A 26,262-nucleotide genomic window follows, 5' to 3' on the forward strand; every position below is an offset into this window, starting at 1 on the left:
AGGATAATGATGTCCAGGAGAGGAGGAGGAGGATAATGATGTCCAGGAGAGGAGGAGGAGGATAATGATGTCCAGGAGAGGAGGAGGAGGATAATGATGTCCAGGAGAGGAGGAGGAGGATAATGATGTCCAGGAGAGGAGGAGGATAATGATGTCCAGGAGAGGAGGAGGAGGATAATGATGTCCAGGAGAGGAGGAGGAGGATAATGATGTCCAGGAGAGGAGGAGGAGGATAATGATGTCTAGGTGAGGAGGAGGATAATGATGTCTAGGTGAGGAGGAGGATAATGATGTCTAGGTGAGGAGGAGGATAATGATGTCCAGGAGAGGGAGGAGGGTAATGATGTCTAGGTGAGGAGGAGGGTAATGATGTCTATGAGAGGAGGATGATAATGTCTAGGTGAGGAGGAGGATAATGATGTCTATGAGAGGAGGATGATAATGTCTAGGTGAGGAGGAGGATAATGATGTCTAGGAGAGGAGGAGGAGGATAATGGTGTCTAGGTGAGGAGGATAATGATGTCTAGGCCAGCGAGCAGTATATGGAAAATATGAGGTCTTACTGCATAAAGTAGTTCATATTGTAGTAGTTCATTTCTGATTAAGCTCTAAGCCATTCTCTGTCGCTCGCTCTCTTTCTCTCCATCTCTTGTATGTGTGTGTGAGTGGCCAATGGCCATCAGTGCGTAAAGAAGGTCACTTGTGTTTAGTAACACTTCAGAGTGACGCCTGTGAGTGAAATGTTCCTCTCGGGACATACACCCAGGCACAGAGGCTGGTATCCTAAATGTTAATGTTACCACATGGACACCTCTGTGCCCCCCTCACCCTAACCCCAGACCCTTTCTGTCCCCTCTAACTCTGCACCTGCGACTTTATTGGTCAAATGCCAGCGGATAAAATAATGGGCACTTTTCTGCAGAGAAACTCTGCCGTCTGTGTGTTAGAGACACTGCCGTCTGTGTGTTAGAGACACTGCCGTCTGTGTGTTAGAGACACTGCCGTCTGTGTGTTAGAGACACTGCCGTCTGTGTGTTAGAGACACTGCCGTCTGGTAGGACTCTGCCTTGCCGTCTGTGTGTTAGAGACTCTGCCGTCTGTGTGTTAGAGACTCTGCCGTCTGTGTGTTAGAGACTCTGCCGTCTGTGTGTTAGAGACACTGCCGTCTGTGTGTTAGAGACACTGCCGTCTGTGTGTTAGAGACACTGCCGTCTGTGTGTTAGAGACTCTGCCGTCTGTGTGTTAGAGACTCTGCTGTCTGTGTGTTAGAGACTCTGCCGTCTGTGTGTTAGAGACTCTGCCGTCTGTGTGTTAGAGACACTGCCGTCTGTGTGTTAGAGACACTGCCGTCTGTGTGTGTGAGCATGTTAAGAAGAGTTTAGGAGTGTGTGACCTGATGGTTTGGAACTCCTCAGAGTGAGTTTAGCACCGTGTTCTGTGTGCTATTGTGATGTTAGTCCCTGTTCTGCTGTGTCTGTCAGAGCAGAGGGCCAACACTAGAGGGCGATGGAGGGCCAGACACATCTCCATCAGGACAGTGACCCTAGAAGAGACTAGCCCTGTCTGAGGAACACACTGTACACACAGACTAATGATACGAGTCATTTACAGTAGTGATGTTGTTTTATTGAACAACAGTCGTGTAGTGTGGGCTAATAGACAGTAGAGTGTGCTAACAAAGTGTGTTTTGCAGCCTGGGATCTGGTGCCAGAAAGCTATGTCCTGCATTCCAACCCCAATATAAAGTAATAACACAGTGAAATAACACTTCCTTGAGTCTCTGTGCCATTCGGCATCTCTCATTGGAATCCAATCAGGACAGCTTGTAGTTATTCTTTATGTAGTTTATCATGTGAGGGTCCCTCTCTTTTCTACAAAATAGGACCTGAGAGAGACCACCTGACTGAAGGGGGTGGGCGAGATGAGAGAGGGGGGGGGAGAGAGAGAGAGAGAGAGGGGGGTAGGAATGTGACTTACCATGTGTGATGTGATTGTTTGCAGAGAAATGGGTTGACCTTGTCCATTGCTACCACATAGGCATACACACACACACACACACTCATTCCCTTTGGTCTGGCTGTAGGTGTGTGGGACAAAGCTGTGGAGTGCTGGAACACTTGGAACCACTTCCTCCATACAGACCTAGCGGTTAAGAGCGTTGGACCAGTTACTGGCGTAACCGAAAGGTCGCTGGTTCGAATCCCAGAGCCGACTACTTGAAAAATCGATTGATGTGCCCTTGAGCAAGCCACTTAACCCTAATTGCTCCTTTAAGTCGCTCTGGATAAGAGTGTCTGCTAAATGACTAAAACTTTTTTTTTTTTAAATCAGTTCATAGAGTAAATGTAGAAGTAAGGATGGGACAGTGTAGTCCAACCATGGCCACAAAAAGGCATGCATTTTACCTCTGTCTATGTCTCTCTCAGCTTCTTAGTAATATAATGTTAGTTCTAACATGGATGAGAAGTTTGTTTGGTTACTCAGCTTCTATACTCTCACTGTTGGAGAGTAGAAAACATGCCTACTGGAGTGAAATGACATAGGCCCTATCACATAGGCCTGACCTAACCTTCCTTCTATTTATCTACTGAGATGATGTTCTAGAAGTCTTAAGTAAAAGATAAATATGACAAGTTCAAAACAATCAAATTCTGTTTGAGATGAATATTTGTGATAAAGTCACTAAATAATTTGAATTGATTAATTTGCCTTTTTTTCAAACAATGTAGCCTTCAACTATTAGTGTACTTTATTAGATTTCTACACACAGAGACGAAATATAGGTTATATTATCTGCAATTATAAATTCCTAAACTAAAATATCTTTAAAATCATAGTATTTTAGATATTGCTTAAGACTAATAAATTGTATAAAACAGAACTTGAGTATTAGAGAAGATTTTTCAAAGATGCTGTGGCATTCAAGTTAATAGGCTTTCTACATTTATGATTTGGTTATGGGATGTTTCACTCCCTGCCAGTCAGTTTAAGATTGTTTAAATAAACACATTGCATTAATATATACCTACATTTAAAAATATAGCTGATAAAAAAAAAAGTTTAGGCCTAATTCCTAATCTAATTTGATTTAAGATACCTCTGAATTTAGTGATAGTGCCCTACATTCGTTTATAACAATCTGATATATTTGTAACATTGAAGTTATAAAGAAAAACGGTTTTCGAATTATGCCTAATATTTGTTTTATAAAACATAAATTATTAAAAAGATGAATTTGAAATGCGTGTCCCTCGAGCCAACACGCATGTCAAACTATAGCCTACCAAAAAATATTCTCACAAACAGTTGCTGTTCGTAATGAATGTTTTTGTTCGAAATTAGATCAAAATGTGATTACACATGGAGGCCTACAATTATAGCTATGAATTAAAACAGTAGGTCTAGAACGTATTGAGGAAGTATCAGACTTTATTTCATCTGAATCATCCAAATCATACACGTTCACAACTGCACATGCAACCGCAGCCAGAAATGACGACCGACCATCACTTGACCAAACATGAAATAGGCCTATTCTATAAATATACTGTGAGTGTAGGCCAACTATCGTTTAACGGAATTCTAAATATTATAAACAAAATATTTCAAGATTTTTGTATATCTCACACCGAGGCTGATGTTTCTGACTCGCAGCGCAGGATTAGGATTTTAGATGTTAGTGGGTCTCTATCTCTTTCTCAGGGCCCAAGGCCCCAAATATAAAAGAGAACACGTACAAGTCAGAGGGCATGAGGAGAGAGGGGTGAGACAGAGGCCTGAGTTCCACTGCACATTAAGTTTAGAAACAGTTGTCGTCTGATATTCGCAGAACACCATCACATCTCCCGGTTATCAATAGAAGGTTGATCTTTGTCCATCAGTCATTTCTCTGGCAGTTGAAATGCCACATATTGGTGGCAGTATAGTCTAGGCCTAATGTTCTTTATATCTTTGTGATTATTCACAGTGGGGTCAGTTATGTGAGCAGTGACGTGTGTGGTGCACGCAGCGACGGAAATCAATGCCAACTCCACAAGAGCCACAATCTCAATGCCACTACACGACAGCACATGCTCTAGGCATATGTGCATGCCCCGAAGCACATACGCATGGATTGCTTCATATGAGACCATTGAGGACTGTTGACACACTAGGCCTCGGCTACTGACCGAATAGATAGTAAATGTCCCAGCGCGGAACTGCCACCTGAACACGGTAAAATACAACAATTGATGAAATAACCGACTACTGATCTGTTTTGGAGACCATGCATGACCGACTGGCTATAGGCGTTTGTCTTCTTATTTGTGATTTAAAAAAATAGAGGTCAAGCCTTTTACTAATATTCCCAATATTAGCCTAAATTATATGCTAGGTTATCACTTTAGGAAATAATTGTTGGATTTGAAGAAAACCTTGCGCTTTAGAGCACTCGGGACACTGCATGCGTAAAAGCCAAAATTCTGGTGACAAGCCTGTAATAACGAGTTTATTGCTGTGACAAATAACCGTTTTGAGGAACAAGAGCATTATCGAAGCAGAATGTCAAGGCTACGGAGTCATCGTCGGTAGCCTATGAGCGGTAGCCAAGAAAATGTGAGAAAATCAGATTAGGTTATAATTAGGCTATATTTACGCGATGTTGACCTATTTTCATACACCAATGAGTCCAGGCTATAATTTCACACTATTGTAATAGGCTGTATCGCTGCAAGCCTATCCTTTTTCAATATGTGTGTGTGTGTGGTCGTGGATTGATTATTTGATTAAAACTTCTTTGGGAAGGGGGCAGTATTGAGTAGCTTGGATGAATAAGGTGCCCAGAGTGAACTGCCTGCTACTCAGGCCCAGAAGCTAGAATATGCATAGATGTAGATTTGGATAGAAACACGCTAAAGCTTCCAAAACTGCTAAAATAATGTCTGTGAGTATAACAGAACTCATATGGCAGGCAAAAACCTGAGAAAAATTCAACCAGGAAGTGGGAAATCTGAGGTTTGTAGTTTTTTGCCTATCCAATATACTGTGTCTATGGGGTCAGAATGCACTTCCTAAGGCTTCCACTAGATGTCAACAGTCTTTAGAACGTTGTTTCAGGCTTCTACTGTGAAAGGGGAGCGAATAAGAGCTGTTTCAACCAGGGGTCTGGCTGAAAGCCTTGAGTTGTTTATTGCGCGCGGCCATGAGCACGAGCTCCGTTCCCCTTCCTTTCTAAAGACAAAGGAATTGTCCGGTTGGAATATTATTGAAGATTTGTGATAAAAACATCCTAAAGATTGATTATATACATCGTTTGACATGTTTCTACGAACTATAATGGAACTTTTTTGACTTTTCGTCTGGACTTTGTGAGTGCGCCTTGTGCATTTGAATTACTGGACTAAACGCGCGAACAGAAAGGAGGTATTTGGACATAAAGATGAACTTTATCGAACAAAACAAATAGTTATTGTCTAACATGGAGTCCTGGGAGTGCCACCAGATGAAGATCATCAAAGGTAAGTGATTCATTTTAACGCTATTTCTGACTTTTGTGACACCTCTCCTTGGTTGGAAAATGGCTGTATGGTTTTCTGTGGCTAGGCGCTGATCTAACATAATCGAATGGTGTGCTTTTGCCGTAAAGCCTTTTTGAAATCTGACACAGCGGTTGCATTAAGGAGAAGTTTGTCTTTAATTGTATGTCAAACACTTGTATCTTTCATCAATGTTTATGATGAGTATTTCTGTAATTTTATGTGGCTCTCTGCACTTTCACCGGATGTTTGTTTGAGACAATGCATTTCTGAACATAACGCGCCAATTTCAAATTAGGTTTTTGGACATAAAGATGAACTTTATCGAACAAAACACACATTTATTGTCTAACATGCAGTCCTGGAAGTGCCATCCGGTGAAGATCATCAAAGGTTAGTGATTCATTTTAACGCTATTTCTGTCTTTTGTGACACCTCTCCTTCTTTGGAAAATGGCTGTATGGTTTTCTGTGGCTAGGCGCTGACCTAACATAATCGCATGGTGTGCTTTTGTCGTAAAGCCTTTTTGAAATTAGACACTGTAGCTGGATTAACAAGGAGTTTATCTTTAAAATGGTGTATAATACTTGTATGTTTGAGGAATTTTAATTATGAGATTTCTGTTGTTTGAATTTGGCACCCCGCAATTTCACTGGCTGTTGGCTAGCGCCCCACATATCCCAGAGAGGTTTTAAAATCAGAGTCAAGTATATTCCGCCAAACGGAGAGAGCAGAGCTCAAACGAGCGCCTGTTTACCTCATGCTGACCCCTTCAACTCCGGTTGACTCTGCTCAAGAGCTGCACGGTAATGGATGCGACGGTTGATTATCTTGATTCTTAACACAGACGCAGCGCCCTGCAGAGCGCCCTGCAGTGAAATGCTGTGTGAAGGATGGTAGCCTTTGAGATAATATACATGTAGGTTATCCTAGCTATTATATAAGAAAGGGAAAAAGTCTAATTAAGCAATAAGGCCCGAGGGGGTGTGGTATATGGCCATTATACACATGACGCAAAGCGGAGTACCTGGACACACCCCTTATCAGTGCTATATTGGCCATATACCACAAACTCCTGAGGTGCCTTATTGCTATTATAAACTGGTTACCAACGTAATTAGAGCAGGAAAAACAAATATTTTGTTATCCCCGTGGTATATGGTCTGATACCACAGCTGTCAGCCAATTAGTATTCAGGGTTCAGACCACCCAGTTTATTATAGTATTTATATCCTGAGATCATGCATGCATGTATTTACAGAAAATGTTGCTCCTCTCTTAAATAGGGATAATAGTACCTTCATGCTCTTTACATCAAACCAAATCCTCATAAACCGACCTCCATTTTCTCAAAACAATCCCTGGCCATGCAGGGAATGAATTCATCTCCGTCTCTCGGTCTGTCTGTCTCTCAGATTCATAGCATCTTTATTAGCATGAATGACAAGGCCACTGTTGCTAAAGCTCTCTCTCTCTCTCTCTCTCTCTCTCTCTCTCTCTCTCTCTCTCTCTCATTCATAGCATCTTTGTTAGCATGAATGACAAGGCCACTGCGCTCTCTGTGTCTGAGCGAGAGGGGTGTGGGAGGGAGGGAGAGCAATCTTATAGGCCTACATTATTTCAGTAACTGGCTATGACGCGAGGGTACGATGGGGGTGGGGGCTGAAAAGCGTAGGGGGTGCCTTGAAATGGGTAATTCCTGATTTGAGGGTCAAACCGAGCTCCAGCTCCGCACACTATAGACACTGCTGCATGGAGATAGAGGGACAGGAGTGGGGAAGGCGGGAAAAGACTGGGGGTCTCTGGTGGACCAGGCTGGCTTCGGCAACCGTCAACGGTCAGAGTCATAGGGGAATTCATCCAGACGTATGGTACAATCCAGTTTTAAAATACTAAACGTATATAGCCTAACCTTCGTCCAGTGTGATTATTCACCATAATACTGCGTTACTGACGGAGGTCTGACGGAGTGTTCTATTTAATTCGTTGAACTCTGTGGGTCTGCGTGTTTGGAGAATTTCGGATTAGGTGACACAGCGACTCTGGACACTGATCTAACAAACACACACACACCAGGATGACCGTGGAACTGTGGTCTCCAGGACCGAAACAGAACAGCGCATGAGGTACACAGACCGGAAGAGTGTGTGATGAGTGTTTAAGTGAATGTGTGCGGCTGGATGTAGTGTTGTTTAGTCTCCGCGTCTTGGCTTTAGACGGCTGTCTCTGTCTTCGCTGTTCCGCTCCAGAGTTGATGTAGAATGCAGACCTGGGTTCATATTCTTTGAAAGTAATTGAAATAGCCTAAAGACATTTCGAAGTAAGTATTTTGATAATTTTTCTTTTAAAATATAAGTAGGCTAGTTGAATATTGGAATGTTTTTGGAAACACTTGGAAAGTATTTGAAAATACTCAAATACACAGACAAGTGTATTTTCGAATACAAATATTGAAATACTCCATGCATTTTAACCAAGGTCTGTTTGGTCCAAGGGGTATTTGAAATAATGGAAACAAGTATCCTATTTCAAAATACTGTAGTTTTGGCTATTTACATGAATTTACTTGCAAATACTTTCAAATAATTCCAATATAAGTAGCTGATTTGGCCACATTATTTGAAAATACTCAAATACACAGAAAATAAATATTTCAATAACAAATAGGCCTAGTAAATACGCATGTATTTGAGGCCAGGTCTGGTACAGTGAGAGGTGCAGTCCGGGATTTGACCAACAATAAGCCAAACTGGACCTCTCTTAGCTCGTCTAGAAACACTGTTTGGATTTAGTGTCACTGTACATTTTATTGTCAATAATTTATTGAAAACAAAAATGTTTTACCAGTGGGCCCTGATCATTCACAGTTTATAATAATAGCATCCTTATATAACCGTCTATCTATTAGCTTACTAATAGCATATTTAATCACTAGTAGGATATTGTTACGCGTTATTAGTAAGGATATGCTACATACATTATTATGATCACTAAGCCTATTCCTATTATTATTTTATTATTAATTATGACTGTTATTCGATTATTATGATGATGATTATTATTGTTATTATTACACGTTGTTAAATATGCACACGCTGTGATATAGCCAGAACACAATTTTAAATAATAGATTAATAATAGATAAAGCCTTAGCCTACTGATATTTAACAAGACTACATGTTGCAGATGACTATCTAAATCAGAATAATATACATTTCATTGACTATCTAAATAGACACTTAAATGTTTATTTAAATATGTATTTGAATTATGCTTATTTTTTCTAATTTGTTTCATTTGATTATCTAGACCATTTATGCATGAGCTTATTTCTTTAGGCCCAAGATGTTTTCAAATGCACAGCACAGTTTATTTTGTAATATAGTTAGAATTTTGTCATATTTTCTGTGATATGAGACTGAGGTGTATATTGAATTCAAGTCATTATTATCAGCTCTGTTATCCCAGGCCTAATAGGCTAATAATAAAGTATTAACATACTGTATTTTAGGCCTATCAGATAATAGTGTGTGTGTGTGTGTGTGTGTGTGTGTGTGTGTGTGTGTGTGTGTTGTGTCTATCCCGTCAGTGTGTCCATTGGTGTCAGGTACTGTAGTGTGTGTCATGGCTAACGGCGGGGACCCGTTCGCCATCCCAGAGCGCATGGACGCAGACACGGACTCACCGAAAGAGAACAAACCGGAGAATCACACTAGCTCCAGCTCTCCACGGTCACCGGAGACCACGTGCACACAGCAGGTAACTCCCCGTGTGTGTAAATGTAACATTTGTCAAAACATGAAAACGATGCACATGTATATTTTTTTAAATTGTGGGTGATCACGATTTATGCATGATTTTCTATTCTAAAGCGAAGTGGTAAAGTAATTGTTGAAAATAATGTCGTTAAGTTAATAGTCTATAGTAGGCCCATAGCCTATTGAAGAGAGCAAATGAAAATACTCGGAATAATATAGGCCACTAATTTAAACGATTATTCCCCCAATATAAAAACTAAAGTTGGCGAAGTAGCGCATTTCATTTCAAAGCAGAAACAAATAGCCAATTTTAGGAACGCGGGAGCTGAATATGACCTAGATTTGGTTTCTAAACAGTCGGTTGGTTACCTAGAACATGCCCAGAGCAACACTGACTGACTCTCTGGTTAAATCTGTGTCAAACTCCGTTAGTGAAAATATCTGGGTTTTCTTATAAATTTGAAACATTCAGTAGCCTATTTAACAGTGCATGCCTATGCCGCATCTAATAAATAGGCTTACAATAGTTATTCATATTAATATAGGACCAAACGTATTGTCATTTTAATCAAACCGTTCCAATAGTACAACAGTCTCATTAAAATAACATATATTGTTATTGGTCAGGCTGTAAAGGCTTACGTTTGTTTTTTTGTTTTTTTTTACTGTTTTTACAATGTTCAATTAAGTTTATGTAGGCCTATCGGTAGGATATTCCCTCAAGGAGGGATCGGGACTTTGGTTTAAATATTTAGTATATAAATATCTCTTATCTCATTTGTTCTCTATTCTCAGGGGATGGAGGGAATAAAAGTCTACCTGCACGAGCGCGAGCTGTGGGAGAAGTTCCATGAGGTCGGAACAGAGATGATTATCACTAAAGCGGGAAGGTAAATGCGTGCTCTGTGTTCTTGCATTAGAGGATAAGGAAAATTCGTGTCCATTTATAGGCTACAATTATACCTGATAAACTAGTAAATATTGTTTTCTCTCTTTTTACGTTAGGCTTAGGCTATAGGTTTTTTGAGCTTCCGTTAATTAACACTGAACATTTAGGGTAAATAAACATGTGTCCACAAGACCTAGACCTGTTAAACATGTCACATTTTTGTGATTAGGGCTAATGTTTGTAACGTTTGTCTTTATAATTAGGCCTATAACAAGTAGACTGATGGCCGGGTACACATTTTCACGTAACATAATTTTCTCATTAGCCTAATAAATGATTGGCGGTGGCTATGAATATGGTGTTTCGCACTCGCCCCAACCACTCTGGAAACCCCTTTCTCAAAGCTATGCATCCAAATCACCTCCTGTACGTGTTATTCTACGCACACATTTTTTCTTGCTGCTCACACTTCACCTCCCTTCACGTTTCTCTCTTTACTCACCCTCTTCTGATCGAACCATGATGATGCATCCTCCCACTGGGCACAAACTGGTTGGTTCAATCAAGGTAGCTAGTAACTTATCAATGTATTGTGACGTGGAATGTACGTGAAAATACATAGGATTTGAAAAAAAGTAATCAATGGTTGTTTGGAAGGTGAAATTTCAACCACGGGATTATGTCATCATTGTAACCAGTTTTCAACATAGACAAACTTGCATGAAATATGTTGAATTTGTACCTTTGAAACAACTTTATATCTTCAACACATAGACAAACCTTGTTTAAAATATGTTGACTATGTACCTTTGAAAGAGCTTTGGAGCTTCAATTTACAGTGAGCTCCAAAAGTATACAGCAATATCAATGGAATACATTTAACTCTGAAAATGTTAAATGTACACTAATTTCAGTGAACATATGAGTCCCAGTGTTAAAATAACACTTTTGAAAGCGTTAAAGATTTAACTCTGTTACAGTGTTCCCAATTCAACACTTAAAGTGTTCAAATGAACTTGGTTGTGGTGTTTGCACAGCTCTACTGTAGAGTAATATGCACCTACAGCGTAAAACATAACACTTCATTTAGAGTAAACTGGACTCACTTTGCTTAGTGCTGATGCTGTTACACTTTCTCAGTGTAAGAAATGAACACCTCTAGTGTTACAGTAAATACTTTTTAGGTGTTGTTTTAACACTATGGTGTAAAGCCTCATTTGCATATGTCCCGGGTGCCTTTTCTTTTTGAGTGAATTATAGCGTTTCCACCCATGACTGTATTTGTTACTGACAGAGACATGGTTATTGAATTATTTCATTTTAAAGGCCTGTGGCATTCACCAAGTGAGTACCTAGTCAAATGTGATCATTAAAACTAAACTCTATGACAATACAATACATATATCATAAGGCCTTACTTTGATGGCTTACCCGTACACAGTGGTGTTAGGATACTCCTGGTTTACAGGCCACATCAGGCCTGCAAGTCACATTATGCTGGCTTGCAAAGTGATGTGTAATTCCTATTGGAATCCAGTCAGAGTTAGGATATCCAACAGCTGGAATTTTTAATCACCCGCAACCTGCATTCAGAATGACTTTCAGGGTTAGGAAAGTTGATAAGAAGACTACCGAAACCATTTAAACTGGAACAACCATTTCAGTAACAGGTATAATAAATCAAACTAATTGATTGTATTAGTTTAGAAAAATGTATGTTATTTATCTTTGTGTAGCATAAGATTAATCAATCAAAACCAAAAGCAAAAACACAGATATTAAAAACAATCCTAAAAAATCTACCTGCAGTAGAGCATGCTTGGAAATATGATAATGATAAGCGGGGTTTTGATGGGACTGTTTTACTCTCCACACTGTACAAAATAACTGGTTATTAACACCAACACTGGGGGTTCTTTTACACCACTTAGGGTTCATTTCACTCTTACAGAGTGAGTTTAACTCCTGAATCAACAGGAACATTTTTACACTGAAAAAAATCATAGTTGGCCAATTTGCTGTGTATTGGGACTGTGACAAATCTTTGTTTTGGCTCTGTGCTCCAGCACTTTGGATTTGAAATGATACGATGAGGTTAAAGTACAGACTGTCAGCTTTAATTTTAGGAAATTTTCATCCATATCGGGTGAACCATTTAGAAAGTACAGCACTTTTTGTACATAGTCGCCCAATTTTAGGGCACCAAAAGTATTGGGACAAATTCACTTATGTGTATTAAGGTAGTCAAAAGTTTTATATTTAGTCCCATATTCCTAGCACGCAATGATTCCATCAAGTGTGTGACTCTACAAACTTGTTGGATGCATTTGCTGTTTGTTTTGGTTGTGTTTCAGACTATTTTGTGCCCAATAGAAATGAACAGTAAATAATGTATTGTCATTTTTTACTCACTTTTATTGTAAGTAAGAATATGATTCAAAATACTTCTACATTAATGTGGATGCTACCGTGATGACGGATAATCCTGAATGAATTGTGAATATTGATGAGTGAGAAAGTTACAGAGGCATGACTACTTTAATACACAAACATATAAGTTAATTTGTCCCAGTACTTTTGGTCCCTTTTGGAGCTCACTGTATATCCACCATCAGAAAAAAACTATAGGCTGAGCACCACTTCCTACTGGAGAGTTGTTCTATCTAGAGCTATTAATTTGGTCTCCCATCCAGAGTTTTAACCAAGCCCTGCTTAGCTTTGATATTTATCACTGACTAATACCAATGTACTATCGTGAGAATGGTTATTGAGAGGTCTCTTAATAACAAAATTCACTATAGCTATCAAAGTCATTCCAAAGGGTAGGTTTAACAGAGCAAATTCAATTTAACCATACTTTAGAGATCATCAATGATACTATTTAGGCCTATATAGCATTTGCGAAGTCATCTAGAGCTATGTTTCAATTCAACCCAGGGTTCAACAAAAAATGGACAATACATACAGTGCCCTCAAAGTATTCATACCCCTCAACTTTTTCTATATACAAAGTGTGATTAAATTGTCTTTTTTTTTTGTCAACGATCTACACAAAATAATCTAATGTCAAAGTGGAAGATTCTTTAAATAAAACACTAATATATTTTGATTAGATAAGTATTCAACCCCCTGAGTCAATACATGTTAGAATCACCTTTGGCAGCAATTACAGCTGGGAGTCTTTCTGGGTCTTTTAAGAGCTTTGCAAACCTGGATTGTACAATATTTGCCCATTATTTTTGAAGAAATTCTTCAAGCTCTGTCAAGTTGGTTGTTGATTGTTGCTGGACAGCCATTTTCAAGTCTTGCCATATATGTTTCAGCCGATTTAAGTCAAAAATGTAACTAGGCTACTCGGGAACATTCAATGCCATCTTGGTAAATAACTCCAGTGTATATTTGGCCTTGTATTTTAGGTTATTTTACTGCTGAAAAGTGGATTTGTCTCCCAGTGTCTGTTGGAAAGCAGACTAAACCTTTAGGACTTTTCCTGTGCTTAGCTCTATTCCTTTTCTTTTCATCCTAAAAAACTCCCTAGCCCTTGCCGATGACAAGCATACCCATAACATGGTGCAGCCACCACCTCGTTTGAAAATATAAGAGTGGTTCTCAGTGATGTGTTGGATTTGCCCCAAACATAATGCTTTGTATTTAGGACAAAGAGTGTATTCATTTTCCACATTTTGTGCAGTATTACTTTAGTGCCTTATTGCAAACAAGATGCATGTTTTGTAATATTTGTATATTCCAAAATACATGTAGGTTAGTATTGTGGAGTAACTACACTGTCAGTGATCCATACTCAGTTTTCTCCCTATCACAGCCATTTTACTCTGTAAAATCACCATTGGCCTCATGGTGAAATCCCTGAGTGGTTTCCTTCCTCTCTGTTAACTGAGTTAGGAAGGACACCTGTATTTTTGTAGTAACTGGGTGTATTAATACACCATCCAAAGTGTGAAAAAATCATGTTAAACAACATTATTGCACACATAGTTAGTTCATGCAATTTATCTGACTTAAGCACATTTTTACTCTTGAAGTTATTTTTGCTTGCCATAACAAAGGGGTTGAATACGTGTAACCGATGTGAAATGGATAGCTAGTTAGCGGGGTGCGCGCTAATACTGTTTCAATCGGTGACGTCACTCGCTCTGAGACCTTAAAGTAGTTGTTTTTGTGGAGCAATGGGTAACGATGCTTCGTGGTAGGCAGTTGTTGATGTGTGCAGAGGTTCCCTGGTTCGAGCCCAGGTAGGGGCGAGGAGAGGGACGGAAGCTATACTGTTACATACGTATTGACTAAAGACATTTCAGCTGTTCATTTTATTTATTTGTAAAAATGTCTAAAAACGTAATTCCACTATGACATTATGGGGTATTGTGTGTGACATAACATCTAAAGAAAGGTTAATCAATTTTAAATACAGGCTGTAAAACAACCAAATGTGGAAAAAGTAAAGGAGTGTGAATAAGGCACTATATAGGCACTGTATAGGCCTAGGGTTTCAAGCTTTGGTTGATTTCAAATGTAATCTTCAAATTAATCATTGGATTCAAGTCTCCATCTTAACCAAAAATCAAGGCTAAAGAATCGGACTAAATCAAACTTTATTTAAAGTGCATTTAAAGTTTGATTAGATTAGATTTAGTCCTATTATTTAACTTCGATTTTTGGTTGAGGTGGAGACGTCTATATCAATTATTCATTTGTAGACAATCTGGAAATTGAATTGTGCCCAGGTAACCAAATATCAACATTTGAAGGAGATGTATCTTCTGCTTGGTTAGTTCCATCTGTGCCACTGATTTAGTCTAATTCCAGTTTGTCTACAAATTACTAATTGATATGTTGGATTCATTTCTGCATCTCAACCAAAAATCTAAGTTAAACAATAGTACTAAATCAAATCAAATTTGAAATACACTTTAAATAAAGTTAGATTTGATTTAGTCATGTTCTTTAACTTTGATGCTTTGTTGAGATGGAGATGTGAATCCAATTGATCAATTAGTAATTTGTAGACAAACTGGAATTAAAACCAGTCTAAATCAGTGGCACAAAAGATTCAAATGTTGATATTTGGTTGCGTTGACTTTAAAGAATAGGATTAAGGTTGTGGCTCAGATGAAACTATCCAAGCATTCAATATCCTTTAAATATTGATATTTGGTTGCGTTGTCAATAGCCTAAAGTTATTTTAGAAACTAATGTGACAGTATTTATTCAACCTTAAAATGGCCACATTTTGAGTTTAGCCTAATGTAACTATACATTTATTTTTATGTAATCTTAGAAAGCGTGCATGATCAAGATAGCATGCAAAGGTTGCAGGTCTGTGGAGATCTTTGCAATTGCTATAATAACCTGCTCAGAATCTCGAACAGCATTGATCACTTGCACTATGCGCTTTTAATGTAATCTCAACTGCAATCCAGGTAATTTGGTTGTGCTATGAGATACATATTCAAAATATCTGACATTGTATTCCCATTTGAACTTTGTGGTGCTTTTAAATGGTTCAAAGTGCAGCGATAACACATGTAGATGAATACTAAACCAAAAATCTGACATTGTTTTTCCATTGGAATTTGGCTGTGATTTTAGAAGTGTTGAAAGCATAGTGATGACACATTGGGAATTCAACAAACTTCTGGCTGTCTTTTTGAGTGGGTGAATAAAGGTTGAAATCTCATTGATCAACACCTCAACCAAATATTACCCACATTTCCACATTGAAGTGACGTGGTGTGCCCAGTGGGCTATGTTTCTGCCTCATACTTCTGAACAGTTGAAATAAAAACCCTGCAGTGATTTATGAAGACTGCCTACAACCATATCTGTCTGTTGTATTGGATATTGCAGTTGCACAAGAGGGACGCAGTCCCTACACATTGCATTGGAGCAAAAACAATCTGCTTTTTGTGTTCTGATGGAGGCTAACCTTTGTAATTGTCATACGGTAGCCACTAGCCAGAGTTGCTGAAAAAAACACTGCTACTTTGACTGCCTGTCTGCCTCCTGCTTAGCCAATGTTTACAATGATGATTGAAAAGGACTTTAAATCGCTAATTGGACTGTGACTGTGTCTTGCTTGTGTTTGATATGCTGCCTAGATAGCTGCATGCAACTCCCCACTTGAGTTTTGACTGGAGTTTGTACGAACATGTTGATCATGTCTTTTGTGTTCAACATGTAAATAGCTGCATGTAGCTTAACTCCCCTCCTGAAAAAAGAACATGAAATCATGCTTATGCTTAATATCCTACTGAGGCATGAAATTCAATAGAGAGAACATGTCGACCATATCCTTTGTGTACAACATGAAGGTTGTAGGCTACACCAGACAGTCGTTCATTGCCGATTAAGGAGGGGGAAGCGGCAGCAGAGCAGTGGGCAGCAGCTTCATATTTTGTTAGGAGGGCAGAAATCTCAGTATCTTTAGCCAGAGCAAATTGGGCCTCCAGAAAATCCGGAACCGCAGCCACTCCGTAAATTGTTTAGATGTTTCTCGTTTTGTTTCGGGCTTTGCTCACAACTGCAGCAATGGCTGCTATGCCTTTGTGATAGGCTACTGATATTGCTATGATCCTGACTGTCTGGGGTGTTGCTGTCTCGCCAGGCGGATGTTCCCCTGCTACAAGGTGAAGGTTACGGGCCTCAACCCTAAAGCCAAGTACATCCTCCTCATGGATATCGTGCCAGCGGATGACCACCGCTACAAGTTTGCGGATAATAAATGGTAAGCTAGCTATATATCAAAACTTTGTATATTAAATAGCCTACATTATGTGTTTTGAGCTGCTAAAAATAAATAGTAAAACAGTATAAAATTTAACAGCATTATAGAGAAAGAAACATAACACAGAGCAGGGATGTGGATGTTTAGGCCTGCTTACACGCTGCCGTGACATCATGGTCCCACTCAGTGCTCTGTGGCCCAGTTTCTTGTGTATGCCTGCTGCCCGCGCATCACACCTCCTGCCCCTGACTGCCGGTTCAGTCTCAGTACCATGGGTTCATGTGGCGGGCAGATTAAAGGCTAGGTTTCACTGAGGTCAGCACCAGGCTGCAGGGGAGATGTCGTAAACCCATAAACTCAGACATTTCCAACTTGCTTACTCGTTGTAGAAAGATCTTACCCGAGTTTCGCTCTTGGGAATTATCAGATACAACCAATATGAAGCTCTACGCAAATAACTTACGCTCATTTTAACTAGGAGGTCCCAGGTTTCCAACGTGACGTGAATGCGGCGTAAACCCTCTGGTGCTGCGTAAGTCTCCTCTCCCTGGTCACATGACGGAGGCCCGTGGCACCCTTAAGGACACGTCATTCATCTGATACAATAGAAGATGGCCGCTCCATTTTCAGTCATATGTTTAGACAAGGGACTATGTTAATGCCTAATGTGAATGTTGTTATGCATGGGTAGATTATTTGTTTGTAAATATCAGCGGTGCTCTGTCATTTCCCTGCCACATTTGACAGAAGTGGAAGAACTTCAGTGAACATGTTTGCCAACTCGGTCCAGTTGTTGCCAGTTGGAGGGCATTCTTCTCTGACAAATTCTACACACGACAACAACACGCACACACGTCATAGGCTATTGTCATTAAAGTGGCAAGGTTGGGATCAATTCCGTCTCAATTCCAGTCAATTCAGGAAGTACACTGAAATTCCAATTGTCGTCAACGCTTTTCAATAAGGAAAATGTGGAATTGGAATTTGGTTTACTTTCTGAATTGACTGGAATTTAAATGAAATTGACCCAAATACTATAAAACAAACCAGAACATTTTGCATGTTTTAAATATACTGAACAGAAATATAAACATGCAACAATTTCAACGATTTTACTGAGTTACAGTTCATATAAGGAGATCAGTCAATTTAAATGAATTAATTTGGCCCTAATCTATTAATTTCACATGGGCAGTGGCGCAGCCATGGGTGGGCCTGGGAGGGCTAGGCCCACCCACTTGGGAGCCAGGCCCAGCCAATCAGAATATGTTTTTCCCCACAAAAGGGCTTTATTAGTGAGAAATACTCACTAACAGGGATGTAAACAAATGTCTGCACAAAATATGAGAGAAATAAGCTTTTTGTGCTTATGGAAAATTTCTGCGATCTTTCAGTTCATGAAACATGGGACCAACACTTTACATGTTGCGTTTATCTTTTTCCTACATGGACAATAGTTTTTGGAAACATGTTCACATGGTTGGAATTTGCTTGTACCTCATCGCTCTGATTACCACCTGTATTGGTATGAACATATCCTGATGTAACAGACAGGGGCCAGCGGTGTCTCTTTGTAATAAAAGCAGTTGAAGCGTGAGGAGGATGTTGGTCTAGTAATAATAATAGACACAGCCAGCGGCGCACCATGGTGTGTCAGATCTATGTGTCTCCTATGCCAGTGTGACAGCACGACGAACACAGTAAATAGCATGGCCAGGTTAGAGTGTGTGTGTGTGTGTGTGTGTGTGTGTGTGTGTGTGTTTGCGAGCGAGAGAGAGAGAGAGACACACAGTATGAGGGGCAGGTAAAAGGGCAGGGCTGGGTCAGACCAGGGCCAACTGACTCTCACATTAGCATCCAATTGTGATTGATATTTGGTTGAGTTGTCAATGTGTGAATTTTGTGTGTGTGTGTCAGGTCTGTGACGGGGAAGGCGGAGCCGGCCATGCCAGGCAGGTTGTACGTCCATCCTGACTCTCCGGCCACCGGAAGCCACTGGACACGTCAGCTTGTCTCCTTCCAGAAACTCAAACTCACCAACAACCATCTGGACCCCTTCGGACACGTTAGTCCTCAACCTCTCTACCCTGTGTGTGTGTGTGTGTGTGTGTGTGTGTGTGTGTGAAGGGATAGTGCTGCTGTCTGCTGTGGTTTTGTTAGAACAGTGGTAACCTCAATAATGATGTTAGGTATGTTAAGGGTCATTAGCTCATCCATGCCTGGTGGGACCGTCACACCAATTAGGATTAGGCCTCTCGATGAACGCACACGCACGCACACACACACTATTATCTGCTTTCTGCTAGGCCTATTATCTGTTCATACTTTACTATTACACATAGAGCATGGCTACCAGAGAGGGAACAAAATCACTGACACGACAAACATATGCACAGTGCATTGGTACATAAAGACAAGCATTTGGAAATAAACAATTTAGCTTCAGCATAGCATGCGTCCAGACACAAGGGCAAATTTATGGATAGGCCTATTGAATATATCCTTCTACAAGTGGGATGGAGTTAGAGCATTGGTTTAATGTATTTGTTTTTGTTGTATTGCAGATCATATTAAACTCCATGCATAAATACCAGCCCCGCCTCCATATCGTCAAAGCAGACGAATACAACAGGTTTGGTTCCAAGAACACTGCCTTCTGCACGCATGTGTTCTCAGAGACCGCCTTCATCGCCGTGACATCATACCAGAACCACAAGGTACCGAAACACTGAACACACAAAATAATTTATGATTTAAAAAAAAAATAATTGTAAGTCACATTTTTGTTAATCTTATTTGATCAGATATTTCTGGATTATTTTGGCATAGATACAGTTAAATTGTCCAGGTCCTGTTGTACATGCCAGAGTTGTCTTATGGGTATATAGATTTGTGTTAGCCATGTGAATCAGTGCATTTTCCCCCGCGATCACTGTTCTCAACTCAACATGTCCAGTTTGATTACATCCCAGTGTTTACGCATCACAGGGCAGCTCTGACCTGTTCCTTTCCTTTGATCATATATGTTATGGTTTCAGCGCCATAGAGAAATCACTCTCACACACATACAGGTAACTGCCAAAATAAAGGAAACACTTGAGTAAATGAGAGATACAAAGTATATTGAAAGCAGATGCTTTCACACAGGTGTGGTTCCTGAGTTGATTATGCAATTAACATCCCATCATGCTTAGAGTCATGTATAAAAATGCCCAGTTGCCCATTATTTCTGGCTACCATGGCTAGAAGAAGAGATCTCAGTGACTTTGAAAGAGGGGTCTCAAAGGACCATAGGGGGTTTAAATGGTGTGTGTGTGTCTGTCATCAGATCTCAACCCAATTGAACACTTATGGGAGTTTATGGAGACAGCGTTTTCCACCACCATCAACAAAACACCAAATGATAGAATTTCTCATTAAAGAAAGGTGTTGCATCCGTCCAACAGAGTTCCAGACACTTGTAGAATCTACACCAAGGTGCATTGAAGCTGTTCTGGCAGCTCGTGGTGGCCCAACACCCCATTAATAAGACAGTTTATGTTGGTGTTTCCTTTACAGTGCATTTGGAAAGTATTCAGACCCCTTCACTTTTTTCCCATTTTGTTACGTTACAGCCTTATTCTAAAATGGATTAAAAATATATATATCTCATCAATCTACACACAATACTCCATAATGACAAAGCAAAAAGAGTTTTTAGATTTTTTTGCAAATTGATTACAAATACAAAAATGAAATATCACATTTACATAACTATTCAGACCCTTTACTTAGTACTTTGTTGAAGCACCTTTGGCAGCGATTACAGACTTAAGTCTTCTTGGGTATGACGCTACAAGCTTGGCACACCTGTATTTTGTTAGAAACAGCTTGTAGCGTCATACCCAAGAAGACTTGAGTCTGTAATTGCTGCCAAAGGTGGAAACAGGATGCACCTGAGCTCAATTTCAAGTCTTATAGCAAAGGGTCTGAATACTTATGTAAATAAGGTATTTCTGTTTATTAGTTTTTTAAACGTGTTTTTGCTTTGTCCTTATGGGGTATTGTGTGTTGGTTAATGAGGACATTGTTTTATTTAATACATTTTAGAATAAGGCTGTAACGTAACAAAATGTGGAAAAAGTCAAGGGGTCCGAAGACTTCCCGAATGCGCTGTATTTTGGCAGTTACCTGTAGTTTCTCTCTCTCTCTGTCCTCTCACACACACACACGCGCGCGCACACACACACACACACACACACACACACACACACACACACACACACACACACACTGAAACACATGAAATACAACATTCTAAACTATTGAATGCAAATTGAATTCCTGAACACATTCAAAATTCAATTTCCGTTGGCATTTATATCGCTCCATAGTGAAAGCCCACGTGCACTGTGATAAACACATCACCACGCCTAACAAGAAAAACACAAACCAACGGCAAGTTTCCCGCCTTGTCATTGTCAATGAAAATATCTATTTTTCACCCCAAATGTTCCTAGAACAACTATATTTGACTTAAGGACTTTAAAGCTGGAATCCTTGGTGAAACTGCTTTGTTCATTTTGGGATATTACAACAACAAAGAAATTACAGCAAACAACAAACATTGTTTAGTTCTTTTCCCCTCACCTCTGTTTTGTCCATAAAACAATAACAAAGGTGCTGGGCCGACAGCGGCGCTGTTTCTCCTAATGCGGATTCCATCTTTAAACAGTTTACACTGCTATTCTGCTGGTTCAAAATGAATACTTTCAGAACATGATCAGTGTCTGTGGAATGTCCATGTTGCGTTCCAGAATCTAGCAACTGTTCAGGTCCAGATTCAACATTTAGTGTCTCATGGATCAGCACAGTAACACAAAGGGCTGGGCAGGCTGTTTGGTGATCTAAGGCAGTGTGTTGTGTCCCTTCTCAGATCACCCAGCTGAAGATAGAGAACAACCCATTCGCTAAGGGCTTCAGAGGCAGTGATGACATGGAGCTGCACCGCGTGGCTAAGATACAGGGGTGAGTACAGACTCCCTCTCTCTTTCTCTCTCTCTCTCTCTCTCTCTCTCTCCCTCCCCCTTCTCTCTCTCTCTCTCTGACTTTTGCTCCAGCCTGTCTGAAAATGACAGTCTATTTTGTACATATTGTGTGAGGTGGTTTGAGTAAGTGTCCTCTCAGAAATCGACAGTAAACTTAGGAGGGGAGGAGAGGGGATGAGGAGGGAGGACTGGGGAGTCACTGTACTGCTCTAGGTGTAGATTGAGGGAGGTGAAAATAAGAGAGGGAATGACTGGGGTGTTAGAGAGATTGAGAGAGACGATGAGAGCAGAGAGAGAGAGAGAGATGAGGGAGAGTATCTGAAGTGGCATGCGGATGAGAGTTTATTTTTAGAGTAGCATATTATCTTTCAGCAGTGTGTGTGTGTGTGTGTGTGTGTGTGTGGGTAACAGCAGGGTGAGAGGTAGAGAGCCACAGACCAATGTCCCCTACATACCACTGAGAGGTCAGTGTTCAAGAGAGGGAGAGAGTAAAATTTCATCATAACATGCACGTCTATAATAGAAAAATAATGATCAAACTGGGAGGGAGACTACAACAAGAAAGGAATACTGAGTGTGTAATTGAGGTTTTTGAATCACAAGTATGGAAATATACAGTATATTGAAGAACAGGTGGAAGTCAATTATTGTGTAATATTTTGGCAAGCAGCTTAGACAATATTTTCAAATCTACGTTAATTAGACTGTTTGCCTAAAATATATTCATATATCTGCTCACTGGGCACACACTGGTTGAATCAACGTAGTTTCAACGTCATTTGTCCACGTATTGTGACGTGGAATCAATGTGGAAAATACATTGGATTTGAAAAAAGTCATCAACCAGCACTGTTTTCATCTAATTTCAACCAGCATTATAAACATTGAAATTAGGGTAAAGCTTCAACTTAAATACATTGACTTAACCTGACTAACAGATGGCACATCAATAAAAGTGTATTATTAATATCATGAATTTGGCATCCATATAGGGCTAATGATAACTACTTCTAAACTTTCAAAGATCCAATCAAACATGGATAAATGATAGTATACCTGCCTACATGTAGAAATGACGGTGTCCTTTGTTGGGCAAATCAGATGTCAATGTAGTCTACATAAACGCAACCTCACTCCGAATTTACTTTCACATACAGATTGCGTAAGAAAGGTTAGAAGGGTTACTTTCAACTATTCAATGTTATTTAGGTAGTCTACGGAAATGAGTATGGAAGCTGATTAATGTCTAAATGTGTTGAAACGAGCACAGCTTGTTTCCAAGGCTAAGCAGGGTACATAGAGGTAGGCATCTGGATGGTAGACTTGTTATCAAGTGCATTACCCCTCATATACCATTTAAAGAGTCACTGTTCAGGCAGAAATCGTTGGACTGTGGCTTTACATCTTATTTCAATATACCTCGTTATTTAGGTTGATAGCTTAACCGTTGAAACAATGATGTTTATTCAAACATACCATTTTACTATCATTGAAACTAGGTCAAAGGCAATTTAAATGTGTACATATTTCTGATGATTATGTTGAAATGAGATTGATGTAACAACCTGTTAGTCAGTATTTATGTTGAAGTTTTACCCTAATTCCAATGTGTATAATGCTGGTTGAAATGAGATTAAAAACAATACTGGTTGATGACTTTTTTCAAATCGAATGTATTTTCCACATTGATTCCACGTCATAATACACTGATAAATGACATTGAAGGTTGATTTAACCAGTGTTTGCCCAGTGGGTGGTGGTTTAGTTTTCTTAGTACTGGAGGCCTGTCTCATTACTGTGCTTGGACTAAAAGATGATTTTAAAATGTGTTGCAAATGGTATAGATCTCTTTCTCTCTCTCTCTCTCTCTCAGTAAGGAGTATCCGGTGGTTCCTCGTAGCTCAGTGCGTCAGAGGGTGTGTCCTAGTGGGAGTCCGTTTGGGGGGGAGGCGAGGGGGTTGGGTTTACACCCCTATTCCTGTGAGAATGGGGTGAGCAGCACCACCCAGGACCTCCTCATCCCTCCTCCATCCCCCTACACCCTCCCCCAACCAGACACACACGAACACATGCAGGTGTACCACTGCAACAAGAGAAAAGGTAAGCTACGCTGCATTTGTACGATTACTGTCACTCTAAACACTGGAGCAGTTTGTATTGCCTCTTTGTCTCGAGTGATTTGTTTCTATGATCGTCGTTGCTAGTGGAAGACCAGTCCCCTTTATATTGTGTTACTCAATCTTACACCCCCCCCCTCTCTCTCCCCACAGCGGATGATAGCTGTCCTACAGCAGAGAATCACCAGTATAGGAAGCCCTACATCGACTGTTCTCCCAGCAACGACGAGTCTTACTATCAGCCGTCTGCTTACCCTCATCCCCCTCTCCCTCCCTCCGTCCCTCCCCCTGGTCTCTCTGACTCCCCATACAGGTCAGAGGTGGGGCAGCGGCAGGCGTGTATGTTTGCTGGCTCAGAGCCCAGACTGGACAACCTCAGCTGTACATCCTGGTCCTACAGCTGCCCATTGACTCCTCCCATGGCCCCTACTGACCCCTACACTACCTTCCCCCACCAGCCCTACTCCTCCAGTCCCCGGAACGCTCAGCTGAGCTCCATAGCCCACCAAGGCTCTCCTCCTCTGGGGGACTCTCTCTCTCACGGCCAGACCCAGAGCTCCAGACCACACCAGACACCCCAACATCCCAGCCCACCCCTCAGAGAGTACCACCGCTACCCCTCCTCCCCATCTCCTCCTCACTACCACACCCTTCACACACATGTCAGGGGAGGGGTCCCAGAATGGAGCGAGCCCACCTGATTGGACCACAGGTGTAGGGGAAAGACTCTGATTGGTGGCTTGGGGTTATGTTTATGTGAGGTGTTGTCATTTTATGTGTGAAGAGATTTAATTGGCCAGTTGTGTGTTTCCCTGTGCCATCGGTGGAACGTTTGATCATCTGTGTGTTGCGTTTAAGTCCATCCTCCTCTGACTGGGACCTCTGGAAGGAATTGATGTTAGAGGAACTTGGTGGATAAGCATTCAAACTAGAGGGACAGGAAGAAAGATGATGCCATCAACTAACACGTTCCACGCTTCATTCCTGAGACTGTTTTTAATACAGTATGTGACCTGTCTGTCACCCTGTCCCCTGAAGATGTGAGACTGTCTCTCTGTGGCCGTGGTTCCCAGTTGGTTTGTAACCACCGAAATCCCTGTGATCCAACAGACAAAACCATATTTGTAATCTGTGTGTGTCTGTCAGCTCAGCTCAGGGCTGCTGTGAGTTAATGTCGGCTGAGAGGGGCTGCGGTGGCCACAGGCAGAGCAGAAGAGAGATAAACTGTTAGTTTACACCAGGCTGCAGGGAGGAAGACCTGCACACACACACACACACACTGACAAACACAGAGAACTTGTTTAGAGGCTGCTGCATGGCAGAAGACCTGTAAACACTCCCATTGCATTTTGGGTATACGCACATCTCATCATCATGCAGCTGTCACTGCTGGCCTCTCCTTTACCCCTGAACTGACCCAACAAAACTCTCTGTTTCTCTGAACTGACCAATCAACACTCTCCGTTTCTCTAAACTGACCTATCAATCAACACTGTCCTTTACCCCGAACTGACCAATAAACACTCGATCAACACTACATTTCTGTCTCTCTCTGCCCCTCTCTCTCTGTCTGTGTTTCTAGCCCCCCCCCTTAAAGCCAGTAGAAGGGAGTCATATTATAGTCACACTTTTAAACATATTCTTTAGACATCATATGATTATTGTTGTCTAAATATTGTTTTCTTGTCCTTGAGAGTCAGTGGGTGTGTTAGTTGGAACCAGGTGATGGCCTGGTGTTTTACACTAACTTAGGAAGAGTTCATATTGGTTCACAGAGGATCAGTACGTAAGCACTGTATGTGCAGAGCGAGAGTCATTCCTGTGTGTGTGTGTCTGTGCGCCAGCATGCGTGTGTTTATGTGAAAGCAATACTTTAAAAAGAGACGTCCTGTGATCATTTGAGAAGTGTTTGTACTTTATTGTATTGTTATTGTTTATAGTATTTATTGGCCTTGACATTCTGGCTGGTTTTGTTGTAATTACACAGTGTTGGTTGAATTGTTCAAGTTGTTTGTTTCCCATTGAAGTTTTAGTTTTTTTGCTTTCCTCCCTCCCGTCTCCTGTCATTTCCTTTTGAATACAATATTTAACATGGTTGTAATAAATGGCTTGTTACTTTTTCTGTTCTGATGTGTGTGTGTGTGTATATATATATATATACAAATGTATTTACAGAACTTAAATACATTTGAAGAGAATTTCAAATAACTCAA

General features: G+C 40.5%; 1 protein-coding gene across 4 annotated transcripts; it reads left to right on the plus strand.

The window, feature by feature from the left end:
• The first annotated feature begins 4,047 nt into the window (after positions 1-4,047).
• LOC115164412 (T-box transcription factor TBX5) lies at positions 4,048-26,262 on the plus strand. Of its 4 annotated transcripts, none has more exons than XM_029716856.1 (9): positions 4,048-4,215; positions 9,106-9,275; positions 10,070-10,164; positions 16,786-16,905; positions 18,823-18,970; positions 19,470-19,622; positions 21,821-21,912; positions 23,806-24,032; positions 24,203-26,262. In XM_029716856.1, the coding sequence occupies exons 2-9, from the start codon at positions 9,141-9,143 to the stop codon at positions 24,748-24,750; spliced, it is 1,518 nt and encodes a 505-aa protein (XP_029572716.1). In that variant the 5' UTR covers positions 4,048-4,215; positions 9,106-9,140; the 3' UTR covers positions 24,751-26,262. The 4 variants fall into 4 exon arrangements, with proteins under 4 accessions (XP_029572716.1, XP_029572713.1, XP_029572714.1 ...); XM_029716853.1 differs by lacking the exon at positions 4,048-4,215 and adding an exon at positions 7,179-7,836; XM_029716854.1 differs by lacking the exon at positions 4,048-4,215 and adding an exon at positions 7,179-7,642.

The sequence above is a fragment of the Salmo trutta genome, chromosome 27 (genome assembly GCF_901001165.1).
Source record: "Salmo trutta chromosome 27, fSalTru1.1, whole genome shotgun sequence".
Lineage (NCBI taxonomy): Eukaryota > Metazoa > Chordata > Actinopteri > Salmoniformes > Salmonidae > Salmo > Salmo trutta.